This window comes from Notothenia rossii (genome assembly GCF_949606895.1).
Source record: "Notothenia rossii genome assembly, chromosome: 1".
Classification (NCBI taxonomy): Eukaryota; Metazoa; Chordata; class Actinopteri; order Perciformes; family Nototheniidae; genus Notothenia; species Notothenia rossii.
The window spans coordinates 78466710-78478290 of record NC_136912.1 but is presented as its reverse complement, the minus strand read 5'-3'; the positions used below and the strand labels follow the sequence as shown (position 1 = coordinate 78478290).

At 39.0% G+C, this 11581-nt stretch overlaps 1 protein-coding gene across 1 annotated transcript in view; it reads right to left on the bottom strand.

Annotated features, from left to right (window-relative positions):
* axdnd1 (axonemal dynein light chain domain containing 1) overlaps positions 1 to 11497 on the bottom strand; it is a gene marked incomplete at its 3' end in the record, with an annotated part of 18605 nt that extends 7108 nt beyond the window's left edge. Inside the window, 19 exon segments of the mRNA XM_079650587.1 lie at positions 406 to 496; positions 686 to 876; positions 1131 to 1224; positions 1840 to 2056; positions 2371 to 2605; positions 2858 to 2927; positions 3086 to 3252; positions 3390 to 3491; positions 3694 to 3814; positions 4040 to 4144; positions 4298 to 4438; positions 4673 to 4794; positions 4943 to 5051; positions 5220 to 5276; positions 5388 to 5473; positions 6526 to 6619; positions 7032 to 7135; positions 7212 to 7330; positions 11304 to 11497. Coding sequence (XP_079506713.1) covers positions 406 to 496; positions 686 to 876; positions 1131 to 1224; positions 1840 to 2056; positions 2371 to 2605; positions 2858 to 2927; positions 3086 to 3252; positions 3390 to 3491; positions 3694 to 3814; positions 4040 to 4144; positions 4298 to 4438; positions 4673 to 4794; positions 4943 to 5051; positions 5220 to 5276; positions 5388 to 5473; positions 6526 to 6619; positions 7032 to 7135; positions 7212 to 7330; positions 11304 to 11373 — 2295 coding nt within the window. The 5' untranslated portion in view covers positions 11374 to 11497.
* Between the last annotated feature and the right edge of the window lie 84 nt (positions 11498 to 11581).

The window sequence follows — 11581 nt, the reverse complement described above, 5'->3', positions numbered from 1 at the left end:
CTGTGGCATGGCAACAGCATAGCAACAGCATGGCAACAGCATAGTAACATGACGCTTGTGCCTCGCCCCCTCCTTTGCAGGGGGGGGGGGGGGGGGGGCATGAGCTCCAGCTCATGCAAAGACAGAGCTGGAGTGAGGCAAAATGAGGCATGGCTAAAATGCATGATCTGTTTGGTATTTTGAAAAATAAAACGTATAAATATACCTTATATAGGTATGGCCCTACAAGATATTATTCAAATATAGCATGATAGGTCCCCTTTAACGGAAAAAAGGTTGCATCCTTGATTTCTGTAATTTGTCACCCTGAGGCAGTAAATAATTGTGAAATATAAAAACACAAAGTTATTATATTGCCATCTTTTCTTTGCTATTTATTTAATTCTGAAGCATTACTTTTTTTACCTGTAGCTTTCTGCACTCGCTCATCTCATTGTCACCGTCAACTCTATGTGGGTTCTGCAGAGTCTGTTCCTCAAGAATCAGCTTGCAGGAGCTAGAGTACAAAAAAAAGATTTCCTAATGAGAAATCCTGGAGAATATCCAACTTTAATAATACTTTGAATAGCTTTATAGCGTTGACCCTTTAGGTAACTCTTCTCTGACGCAATATTCTGTTTAACACTTGTGAAAGAAGGTAAAGTTCACATGAATACTGAGCACTTATTGTTAATACTTATTGTACCTGCTGATATATGCAGAAGAAACGTCTAGTTTCTCAGCCAGCGTCTTGGCATCCTCTACCAGTGTCTGTAGTGAGATGGTTGTAATGTAATGATGTTCCTGTTCTTGGCTGTGGTCCTCGCTGTGGTCAGGTACCATGAGGAGCATGAAATCCAACATCCAGCGGGCCTGAGCCATGTGAATAGAATGAACCTGTTGGGAGGGGAAACACTAAAACTCAAGAGAAGCACCTTGTATCATACAGCAAACAAACTCATTCATCAAATACCTCTTAATGTAGTCTATCTAGTACTTTTGGTCATCTAAATGAGTAGCTGAGAAACTAAATTTTAAGCTTTTGTTGATTTGGATATTTGCGTGTTTAATATGAGAGTATCATATTCATGGAGCTGATGGAAATGCATGTATGATATTAATAGTGTTGACAAAATGTGGTTTATACTGACCTCTTCACTGATTCTGTGGTTCTCAGCATCAGCGAAGTTGGACACGCTCATTATGAACTCCTTTACTTTGTCTGAAACATTGTCTGTCTCTGTACTGTTTGAAACAAACAAACATAGGACACGGACACAGACACAGACACAGACACAGACACAGACACACACACACACACACACACACACACACACACACACACACACACACACACACACACACACACACACACACACACACACACACACACACACACACACACACACACACACACACACACACACACACACACACACACACACACACACACACACACACACACACACACACACACACACACACACACACACACACACACACACATGAATTTCTTTCTATCTGCTCTTTGAAATTCCAATCCATTGTATCCCAAGCAACAAAAGTTATGTGTTAAGATTGTCTGAGGAACTCATGATATTGTTAGGGTGTTGTCAGACCAGTATATGAGCAAATAAGATTTGCACACATTTGTTGCTGTTTTGTTTAAAGACATTTGATTCAAAAATGTTTACAGAATACCAAGTTTCCTGTGCTAAAGAACAAACTATAATTTTATGATAGTCATTACATTGCATTCAGCTTAACAAACATTGCATTTAGCTTAACAAACCTTTCTATAAAATGGTAAAAAAAAATGCATCTGCCTCTAATGAAATCCATAGTTTGGACCAAACTTACTATATGTCCGGCTCGTTTTTGTCCTTTTCGTTCTCTGTCTGCATACTGAGGACGTTTTGAAATATTTTTTTGGTCAAACTCTGCCAACTTCGCAGTGAACTTTCCAGCTTCTTCCAATCAGAGGCAGACATCATTTCTGACCGGCCAATCAGGACACCGAGTTTGGAAATCCGGGACTCCATAAACCCGAGCAGTGACATCATCTGTCCATGGATCCCTGAAACAGTGTTGCTGTAATCAGTTTCCAAACATTGAGTCCATTTCTAAAAGGACTATACCGCAATAAGACTCATTAATACATTACAAAAAAAGAGACGGATGGAATAAAGTATCCGTGACTATTGCTGTTCAGAGCAAACATTGTGACACTTCCCAGGGTCCTGAATATGCAGCTGTCAGCAGTACAGATATTTTAAATGTAGCCAAGCAAAAACTAAAGCAGTCTATACTTACTTGTCTGTTAGCCTAAAAAAATCCAGTTTCTATCTCAATTAATATTTTCAAGATATGTGTCTAACTCTCAGCTCTCACCACTCTCTCCACTGACTCGACTGCCCAGCTGTTTGAGGAGCTCTGACAGGACCCTGTCAAGCTCTCTTAGGGCCTGTTGGCCTTCACTGGGTTCTCCATCAGGAGAAAGGTGTCTTCTGAGCAGCTCAAGGCTCATAGTCAGCCATCTTTCCTGCACACTGCCAAGCTCTCCCAGTGTCTGCTGGCAGCAGAGCAACTTCTCACCTTGGTAGCAGTCACACTGGAGAGACAACAGCTGCAGAGAAACAGAAAACACAGGAGTATTTTACGACAACAAAATAATACATATATATTACATTGTAATACTGTATGATCATAATTTCAACACAGCCAAACTGGCAACCAACTGTTTACCCTTTACAAAACATACACTACCTTTTCCTGGTCTAAAGACTATTTGAATACCAAGCCAATTGTTCAGACACATCAGTTAAAATCAATGAACATGATAAAAAATGTCAGACAGAGGAAGTAAGTGTGAATTTACAATTGCCCACTGCTTCACATCAGCATGAATCTTTTCCAATGAAGCTTTTTCATATTGCAGGTCAGGGAACCTTGAAAGAGAAAAAAATAATAAATTAGAATGCATATCAATCTCCTCCTCCAATAATTGCTGTCAGTGGCTTTGCTGATAAAACAACAATAATAATAAATGTTTTCCGGAAAATCCTTATTTCTTAACAGGTGGGGTATGATCTCTGCTTGTCCTCACTTGTTCTTTGTGGCGCAGAAGTCCAGACACTTAGCAATGCCTTGCTGGATGGCACTGATCTGTTCACACTGAGCATGCTCAGTTTTCTTCAGCTGGGACATAAACACAGTGAGTTGCTCTTTCCAGTAGTCACTGAGCTTCATGATGGCATTCATGTCCTCTGTGTCCTACAGAGGGATGGTCACCAATATAATCAGAGTGTAATTGAAACACCAGGGATATTTCTGAAGAGTCATCAGGGCCACTAGGTGTTTTTGCCATGAGCCATATACCATGTGTTAAGAAATAGGAAGTGCATTGTTACCTTCAAAGCAATGTTGAGGCTGCAGTGCTCTGCCGTCTTAAACCAGCTCTGCTCCATGATATGCAGCCGACTGATCAGCTGCAGCTTCTTCACACTGATCACCTGCAGAGCACAGAACAAATGAATCCTGACAATCCATACATTGTAGTGAGCAGCATATGTTATATATATGTGAATATAAAATGAGAGTCCAATAATGATTATATTGCTTGTGATTCTGCAAACAAAGTCAGTTCACTTTTTCTAATCAGCATAAAAGTACATGAGTCCAATTAAAATAAAAACTAGATCATGGCTCACACACCTTGAGGGCCAGGCAGAATGTGATCTGGCTCCAGCAGTCCCTCTCCTCCGTCATCTGGAGCAGCTGAGCCTCCTGGCGACCCCTCTGCAGGTCGTACAGCTCATGGTAACCCTGGACCACACTGAGAAGGGCACATGGACCATTTAAAGCGTCTGGTATCTAAGACATGTATGAGTATTGAATAATGCTTCTGTTGTATTTCTATTTACTGTAGTGCTTTGCATTTTTTTTAACAACGCACAAATGACTGTTGCGTGAATATAATCACATATCTTATTAGAAAAATAAGCAGAATTTTGGAATGCATCAACGTGAGGAAAATGAACACTAGTTCAGTGGGACTAACTCTGAGTTGATATTAGTCTGCTCAAGCGCTCCAGCCAGCTGTTGGTGAGCACACTCTGCCTTCTGGGAAACGGAGTCATCATGGTCTCTGATTCTAGACAGTTCGCTGTGAAGAAATTGCACATCCATAAAACATATCTTATTTTTACAAATAGTTTTCAGTGCTATTATTTTCATTTGATTATTTATTTTCTAAAATAATCACTATGTTCCTAGCACAGAGTTATTTAAATCATCATGGCCCTGCAGGCCTACGTACGCGTTGAGCTGCTCGATGGATCTCTTGATGCGGTGGATTTCTTCAGTGAGCCGGCGGTCCAGAGCCCGCTGTGCCACGGCTTCAGTGTGCAGAGCCTTCAGACGACTGGGGATTCGCTGGAGCAGCGTCTGGTAGCGCTGTCTGGACACAAAAACCAAAGAGCTGCAGGGATAAAGGCTTCCTAGGGTCATAGAAAATATTTTCTGAAAATGTGACATTTCTCAAAATACGTTTTGAGTTGTGATAACATGGGGATAATACATTTGCAGATTTGTGTTTCATCTTTTGATTCCTTATTTACATCCATATTTCTATAGTATGATTTTAAGGCTCATATAGTTACCATTTATTCATCTTTATTAATAGGATGCTTACCTGAGTTTTGCTAGCAGCTGTCCTCTCTCAGCACAGCCCACGCTGACCTGCCTTATCAGTTCATGGAAAACAATGTTGTAGATGTTCTGCTCAACCTGCACCAGCTCCAGCAAACCCTCCATCTGCAGACATGTCATTGCACTTTTTCCAATATGTATTCCAGTACATTCATTTTCCATATAAACGTTTAACAAAATGAAAACACAACAACATAAATGCACAGAACTAGTGTCAGCAGCCTGTGTACTTTCTGCTTGTCCGTCTGCCTACCTGTGAGAGCTCTGTCAGCTCCTCACTCTGCTGATCCACTCCTGCCTTCTCCAGCATGTCATCCATCATCCGCGTCAGCTGGACCACTTCCAGTCTGCCGCTGGGCCTCCTGGATACACCCAACACACACACACATATCTTGTTTTTTGCCAGCACTATTCCTACTTAAAGGTAAGCAGTACTATAACTTACCTACTATTAAGCTGTACCATAACTTTCTCCTCAAATTGCGTGGTGATTACTACTTCACTAAAGCTAATCTGTAAAGGGAACTCACAGCGAAGGGAAGACCCGCAGCTTCTGCTCATCATCCTGCAGCTGTACTGTGAACGCACTGAGAAAGAGAAGTAAAGATGAGATGAAAGAAAATATTAATTAATATAATAACAAGAGGATTTTACAATGAACATGAATGAAGTGGATGGACATCGTAAAGGAGACTCACTCCTCAAAGAACTCCAGGCTCCGAAGCCCTTTGTTTTTCACAATGTGATATTCTTCTGGGATCACACTTTCTGAGACACTGTAATTCTGAAAGGCACAGAGTGACCATTATTATAACCTAAAACTGTATACTGAGTACATATTCCACAAGTGTATAAATGAATTGTAATAATTGTGAATTTAAAATCAGTACTATTATTGTAAATCAGAGAATTTGAGATATTCTGCTGCATAATATGGAAAATGTTTAAAGTTCTCTCTAAACTTTCAAACTAAAATCTAAACTACTGTTACACTTATCTCACAGTATGGACATGATGTAATTTGAATCTGCATGGTATCTGAATGGAGTTGTTATAGCGGAACATTTAATACAGAGTATTTCTGATATTTATTAAAGATCACATGGTATTCAATATGATGTGTGTTACTGAGTTGGGTCACACACAGTTAGAGAGGCAATGGTCATTCTGAATTATCAACAGATGTATTTGTTTTAAGTGAGCTGACATCAGGTTATAAAAACAGTTAACCTTTGTTAGTTAACTAATCCAATGGATGTCATGAGACAATGACGTTTAAACATATACAAGTATAGCTTTCAGAGAGATAAACATGTGACATTTGTGTGGTAGGCTGCATGATAAAATGTGTGTGCGTTAAACATGCTTAGGGAGAATGTATTTGTGCTCATTACAGTGGCTATATAGTATGCTGTATGATTGTTGCTACTATTGGGGGGCATTTCCGAGATTGGCTGCTGTGGCAGCAGGTGATGTACTTCCCATTATTGTTGGTTTTTTGCAACAACTAAATAATAATTACTGATCAGCTATATCTGTGTTTGTGTTTTATTGATTCTTCTCTGTTTCATTCTTTCCTGTTGTGTTGTGCTGGATCGCCACAACAGAGTAACAATTTGGTCTTTTTTTGTCTATTTATCACTTCTGGTTGATTTTGCTATGTTGTATAGCACTGCTTGTAATTGTGTAAAACTATATTAATCTATATATGTTATACTAGGGATGATAAATTGAAAAGAGAAATTAAGTCACATTCTCAGGTCCTTCTTTTTGTTTTTCAAAAAGTGTAAAAATGACAGAAAGTAGAAATACTGTAGGTCAGCTGAGGTAACTGACCTGTGTGTCTCCATTGGCACTCCTCTCTGTCAGGGGTGGCAGGGGTGTTGTCTTCCTATGGGCTACCATAGCATCACACAGGAAGGAAATATCCCTGTATGAATACAATCAAAAATCAAAATTACCAACAGGCCAAATGTGAGACTTTTTGAGAAACCTACTATTGCCATGATTCTATATAGATCACTTATTTACCTCATTTAAAATAAATAACTTCAGACATAACATAACATTAACTTGACTTTGCTATGTCCAGTTATGTAAAGCCAAGCTACGTTTGTATTATCACTGTCCTGAGTTAGTCTCGAGACTAAATATACATAAATATGTTGCTTTCATTAATACCTAAACAGTTAACACTTAACATGCTTTTACTAGATGACGAAACACCACAGACATTTATTTTAAATTAGATATTTGGGGGGACTTTATAGTTGCAACAACCAACGTAATGTTTGTGGTTTGTAAGCGTGGTTAGTTAATATGTGTGGTTTCGTGTAGCTGACCTGCCGGCTCCAGTGAGTGATGTTGGCTGTTCCAGAAAGAATTTGTATTTCTTGCGTCCCAGCGGGTGATGCCAGACTGCATCTGGTCGTCTGATTCCACAGCCCTGTATACAAGGTCATCTTAGATGTGAACTGCCAGACTAAAAAACTCCCTCTTAGATATAAATCAGGGTTGAATACCTTGCAGTGGCGATTGTGCGGTGTACTCCTGCTGCAGACCGTGGAGGTGAGGCTGACCAGCAGCTCATCTGGGATGATGTGGTTGTCAACGGGAGGTGGTTGTGTCTTCCTTCTCTCTGCTGGGAGTTGAAAATTCAGTTCACAGCAACTCAGAAAAACCAGTAGGTGAATAACCTAGAGTCTGACCTTGGTGTGAGGCAGGGCCGTTTCTAGCTTTTTGGGGGCCCTATGCAAGATGCTGTTTGGGGGCTCTAGTTTTGACCGTTTTTTTAACTACAATGGGGGGGATTCCGAAGCCTTTAAGATGATCTGTGGAGATGCATCAATCTGTTACACTTTAATAGGAAAACAGGCTAATTTCACGAAAACCAAGCAATTGAAAATTACAAAAAATGATATTAAAAAGGTCAACATTAAGATTCCTCTATGTTAATAAATGCTGTCAGCCCAACGATGATTTGGACTTTATTACCCCAAAAGCCCAAGCCACAGCTTTGCTATCATTGCAGTTTAGTCGTGTTTATATCCTACATTGGATTTGTAAGCATTTAATGCTTCACCGAACACACAGTGGCGACTGGTCATTAGGGGCAGGTGGGGCACAGCCCCACCTAGTGTCAGCAGAAAGTATTACAAATAATGATTACAAAAAAATGCAAAAAATAAATAACAAAATATATAATATATATTTTAAGATCATGTTTAATCATCTGATTCGTCTCATTGCTGTTTTAGTCTGTGTTCGTCTAATTAGTGTCTACAGTGTGTGCCTATTGAGCTGTTTAGAGCTATGTGGGACAAAACCCGATCATGCCCCTCCCTCTCCCTGTCTAAATGAACGGTGACTATAAAAACTACACTGCGCATGCTCAGAGTATTGTCCTATTTAATGTGTGTGGCAAAAAAATAATGACCATAGGGGCAGTGAGCTGCCATCCCCACCATACGTCATCTCACATCATTCAGAGCTGATTGGCTGTAAGTACATGTACCGCGAAAAGTGTGGTGTGTGAAGAGGAGAGACGCGTCCTAAAACCCGGAAGTAAGCTGCGCATGGGTTCCCTCCACAAAAAAGCAATGAGATTTCTCCATAGGATTTTAGAAAATAGCTGGAAATAAGATCTGTGGGAAACGTAGCTTTTAGATAGATGCACGTTTTGTTCAGCCGGATAATATCCACATGTCTACCCTACTTTTATAATTTTCTAATCATAAATCTATCGATTAGATTCATGATAGACTTTTGAAACTACAAGAAGATAAGGAGGACTTTTACAAAAAAGTAATAGAGATTTTTGTCCAGAAGGATAGGCAAATGGACTTCATCTTCAAGTCAAGGTAAGACCACCATTTTATTGAAAATGGGATCTTACTAAGAGAGAACAATTCAATATTTAAATGATAAAATTACATTTTTTGGGTATCATTCTGTTGAACTGTCTTTTTAAAATTAATCGAAGCATCAGACAAAAAAAGCTTTTGAAAATAATATTATATTTTGATTTTGGTCAAAATATAATATTTGTAAACCTGAAGAGTCAGTGCCTCACCAGCCATGAACCTCACTGCAGAAGCTTATATATAGACATCTACGTTTTTTGTGCCCCACCACTTTTGTACATATAAAAACGCCACTGCGAACACAGGAGGGGGCTTGGCTGTCTACAAATAAAGACGGCTCATTTTAATTCTCCCCAAATATATTGAGGCTGAACCTGAACTTTGAATTCTGTGCTCCCATCATAATCTTGGCGATCTTGTTAAAATTGTGAATGCAGAATTAAAAATACTATGTAACTGGTTTGCAGTTAATAAATTATCCCTTAAAGGTGGGGTAGGTAAGTTTGAGAAACCGGCTCGAGATACACTTTTTGTTATATTCCATGGAATGCTCTTAACATCCCGATAGCAATGAATATCTTAAGTGCTTTGACAAAAAATCCATAAAGAAAATTCATCTGTGGAAGCCGTAATACTGTAAAAAGCCCGACCAATCATCTGAGCCGGCCCGGCTAAAATAACTGGATGGCCTACCTGCCAGTCACCCTTCCATCTGTGTGCGAAAACTTATCTCGTGCCCTCATTGGTCATGTGTGCGTTCGTGTGTGTTGGAGGAGGGGCTCTGTAAGGAAGTGGCAAATTTCTTCCGGCTCTGTATTTTCAAATTCTAGCGCACTCCAGCTGGTTTCTCCAAAATTACCTACCCCACCTTTAATGTGGCCAAAACAAATGACATGTTATTCAATACAAAGTCTGAGAGTAGAAATGACTGCATTATACGGATTTGCAATACAGAGATAGAAAAAGTTGGTGCATGTACATTTTTAGGACTGCTTGTTGACGAAAAACTCAATTGGAAGCACCATATCAATTATGTACCGACTAAACTGTCAAAAACAACAGGTATTTTGTATCATACTAAGAACATTCTTGAAGAAAAGATACTCTTTATAACAGTCTATTTCACCCTTACCTTTACTACTGCTCCGAAATATGGGGAAACACGTAGCCTACTCAACAAATTTACAAAAAATAATAAAATCCCCCAAAAAAGTATTACGAATAGTCTGTGGTGTTGGTAAATATGAACACACAACTCCCATATTTAAAAAAACTCAATCTATTAAAATGTGTTGAGATAGTACAGCTTAAAACAGTACTGATTATGCACAACATTTTCCATAACAAAATGCCTAATAACATTCAAAAGCAGTTCCAAACCACAGCGTGAACATATGAATGTAAAAAAAGTCACCTGAAAATAAGTGTTCACAATGTTTATATGCAATTATGCATATATTATTATTATTATTATTATTAATTTGCCAAGTATACATAGTATTTTAATTTACAAAAAAAGATAGTTGAAACTGCTATTGACATGTGCAGAAAATGAACCATCTAGTTTTCATATATATATGCATTTATTGTTTTTCTGCCTTAACTTTTATTTAATTTTTTATCCTGTTTTCTTTATTTCTTTGTACTGTAGTGGCAATTTCTTATATTACTTTTTATGGTAAAACCAAATTATGATATTATGCTTAGAAACTGTTTGGTCAACTCGACCTTTTGTACCACACGGTAGCTTCCCGCCAAGTTCGTACCTGGAGGATGTGGCTCTCCCTATGAGTGCATTGTAAGATAACAGTTTTCTAAGGAAAGTCTTATCTCTTTTACTTCCTGCACAGCAACAGTCCTCTATAAAACACACTCACACATTATACCCTGTGTGCACTCCTGCAGACTACTCTGTACTCTGTGAGACATGTGCCTTTGAAGCGCTTCAAATAAAGAACCAACGAAAGACTTGCTTTCACCAGTTTATTATTGATTACTCTCATTGTACATCTTTACAGTATTGACAAGTTTAAAATATCCACGACAGTACTCCTTCATTTCTATACGTTTTTGACGCAATACTGCCGCTGTATTAAGATGATGCACGGGAGTGCTACTTTCCACAAGCTATGCTTCAGCCCTCCCGCTGCTACTAATTTTGTTCATCTTTGTGTGTATGAATTAAACTTTTTTTGTTTTTCGGATGAATAAAAAAAACAAAAAACTAGGGGGCCCCCAAGCTGAACGTTTTTTTTTTTTTTTATTCCCCGCATAGTCCGCCTTTAGGAAAAAACGGCCCTGGTGTGAGGGGATGGTAAAGTGAATGCAATAACAAATAAACACATAGCTCGCAGTGAGAACTGAATCATCAATGCAAAAGTGTGTTTGCTATTGTTGACTGCAGTTGTAGAATGTAACTCAGAACATTGACACATCTAAACTGTACCAATTATAAGGTACTTATCTTTTCCTGGAAATGATTGTACATTTTAACATGAATAGGCCTACATTTACTTTTGATACTTAAAGTAGGCTACATTTTGCTCATTTGCATCCTACTTTTACCTTAGTAAAGTTTAAAATGTGGGTTTTTATTTTTGTGAGTACTTTTACAGTGCAGTAGGACACTTTACTAAAAGTGTTGAATACTTAGTACGTAGTGCATGTGTAAGGTGATGTAAGTCAGTATGAGGAAATTATTCCTAGCTTAAGCTAATGTTTGTTTGTTTGTTTGTTTATCGCTAACGTCACCTGTGCTGTCCAGCTGCTGCACCTGCCTCGATGACCCCGGCGCTGAGCTGGCTCTCATGGACGCAGACATCCTGAAATCACCGTGGAGATGTTACAAAGAGGTTTTTGACAAAGCCATGAAGACGAAAACGTAGCATTATTTCCAAAAAAGGGAGGAAATCGTCCTACTCTCTCCCCTTAGCTTCAACTTCCTGGTCGCGTTGCCATGGAAACGCCCACCACTATCCGGGGGACACAGAAGCTCGTTCATATTTAATTTATATTTAGGAGAAAAACAT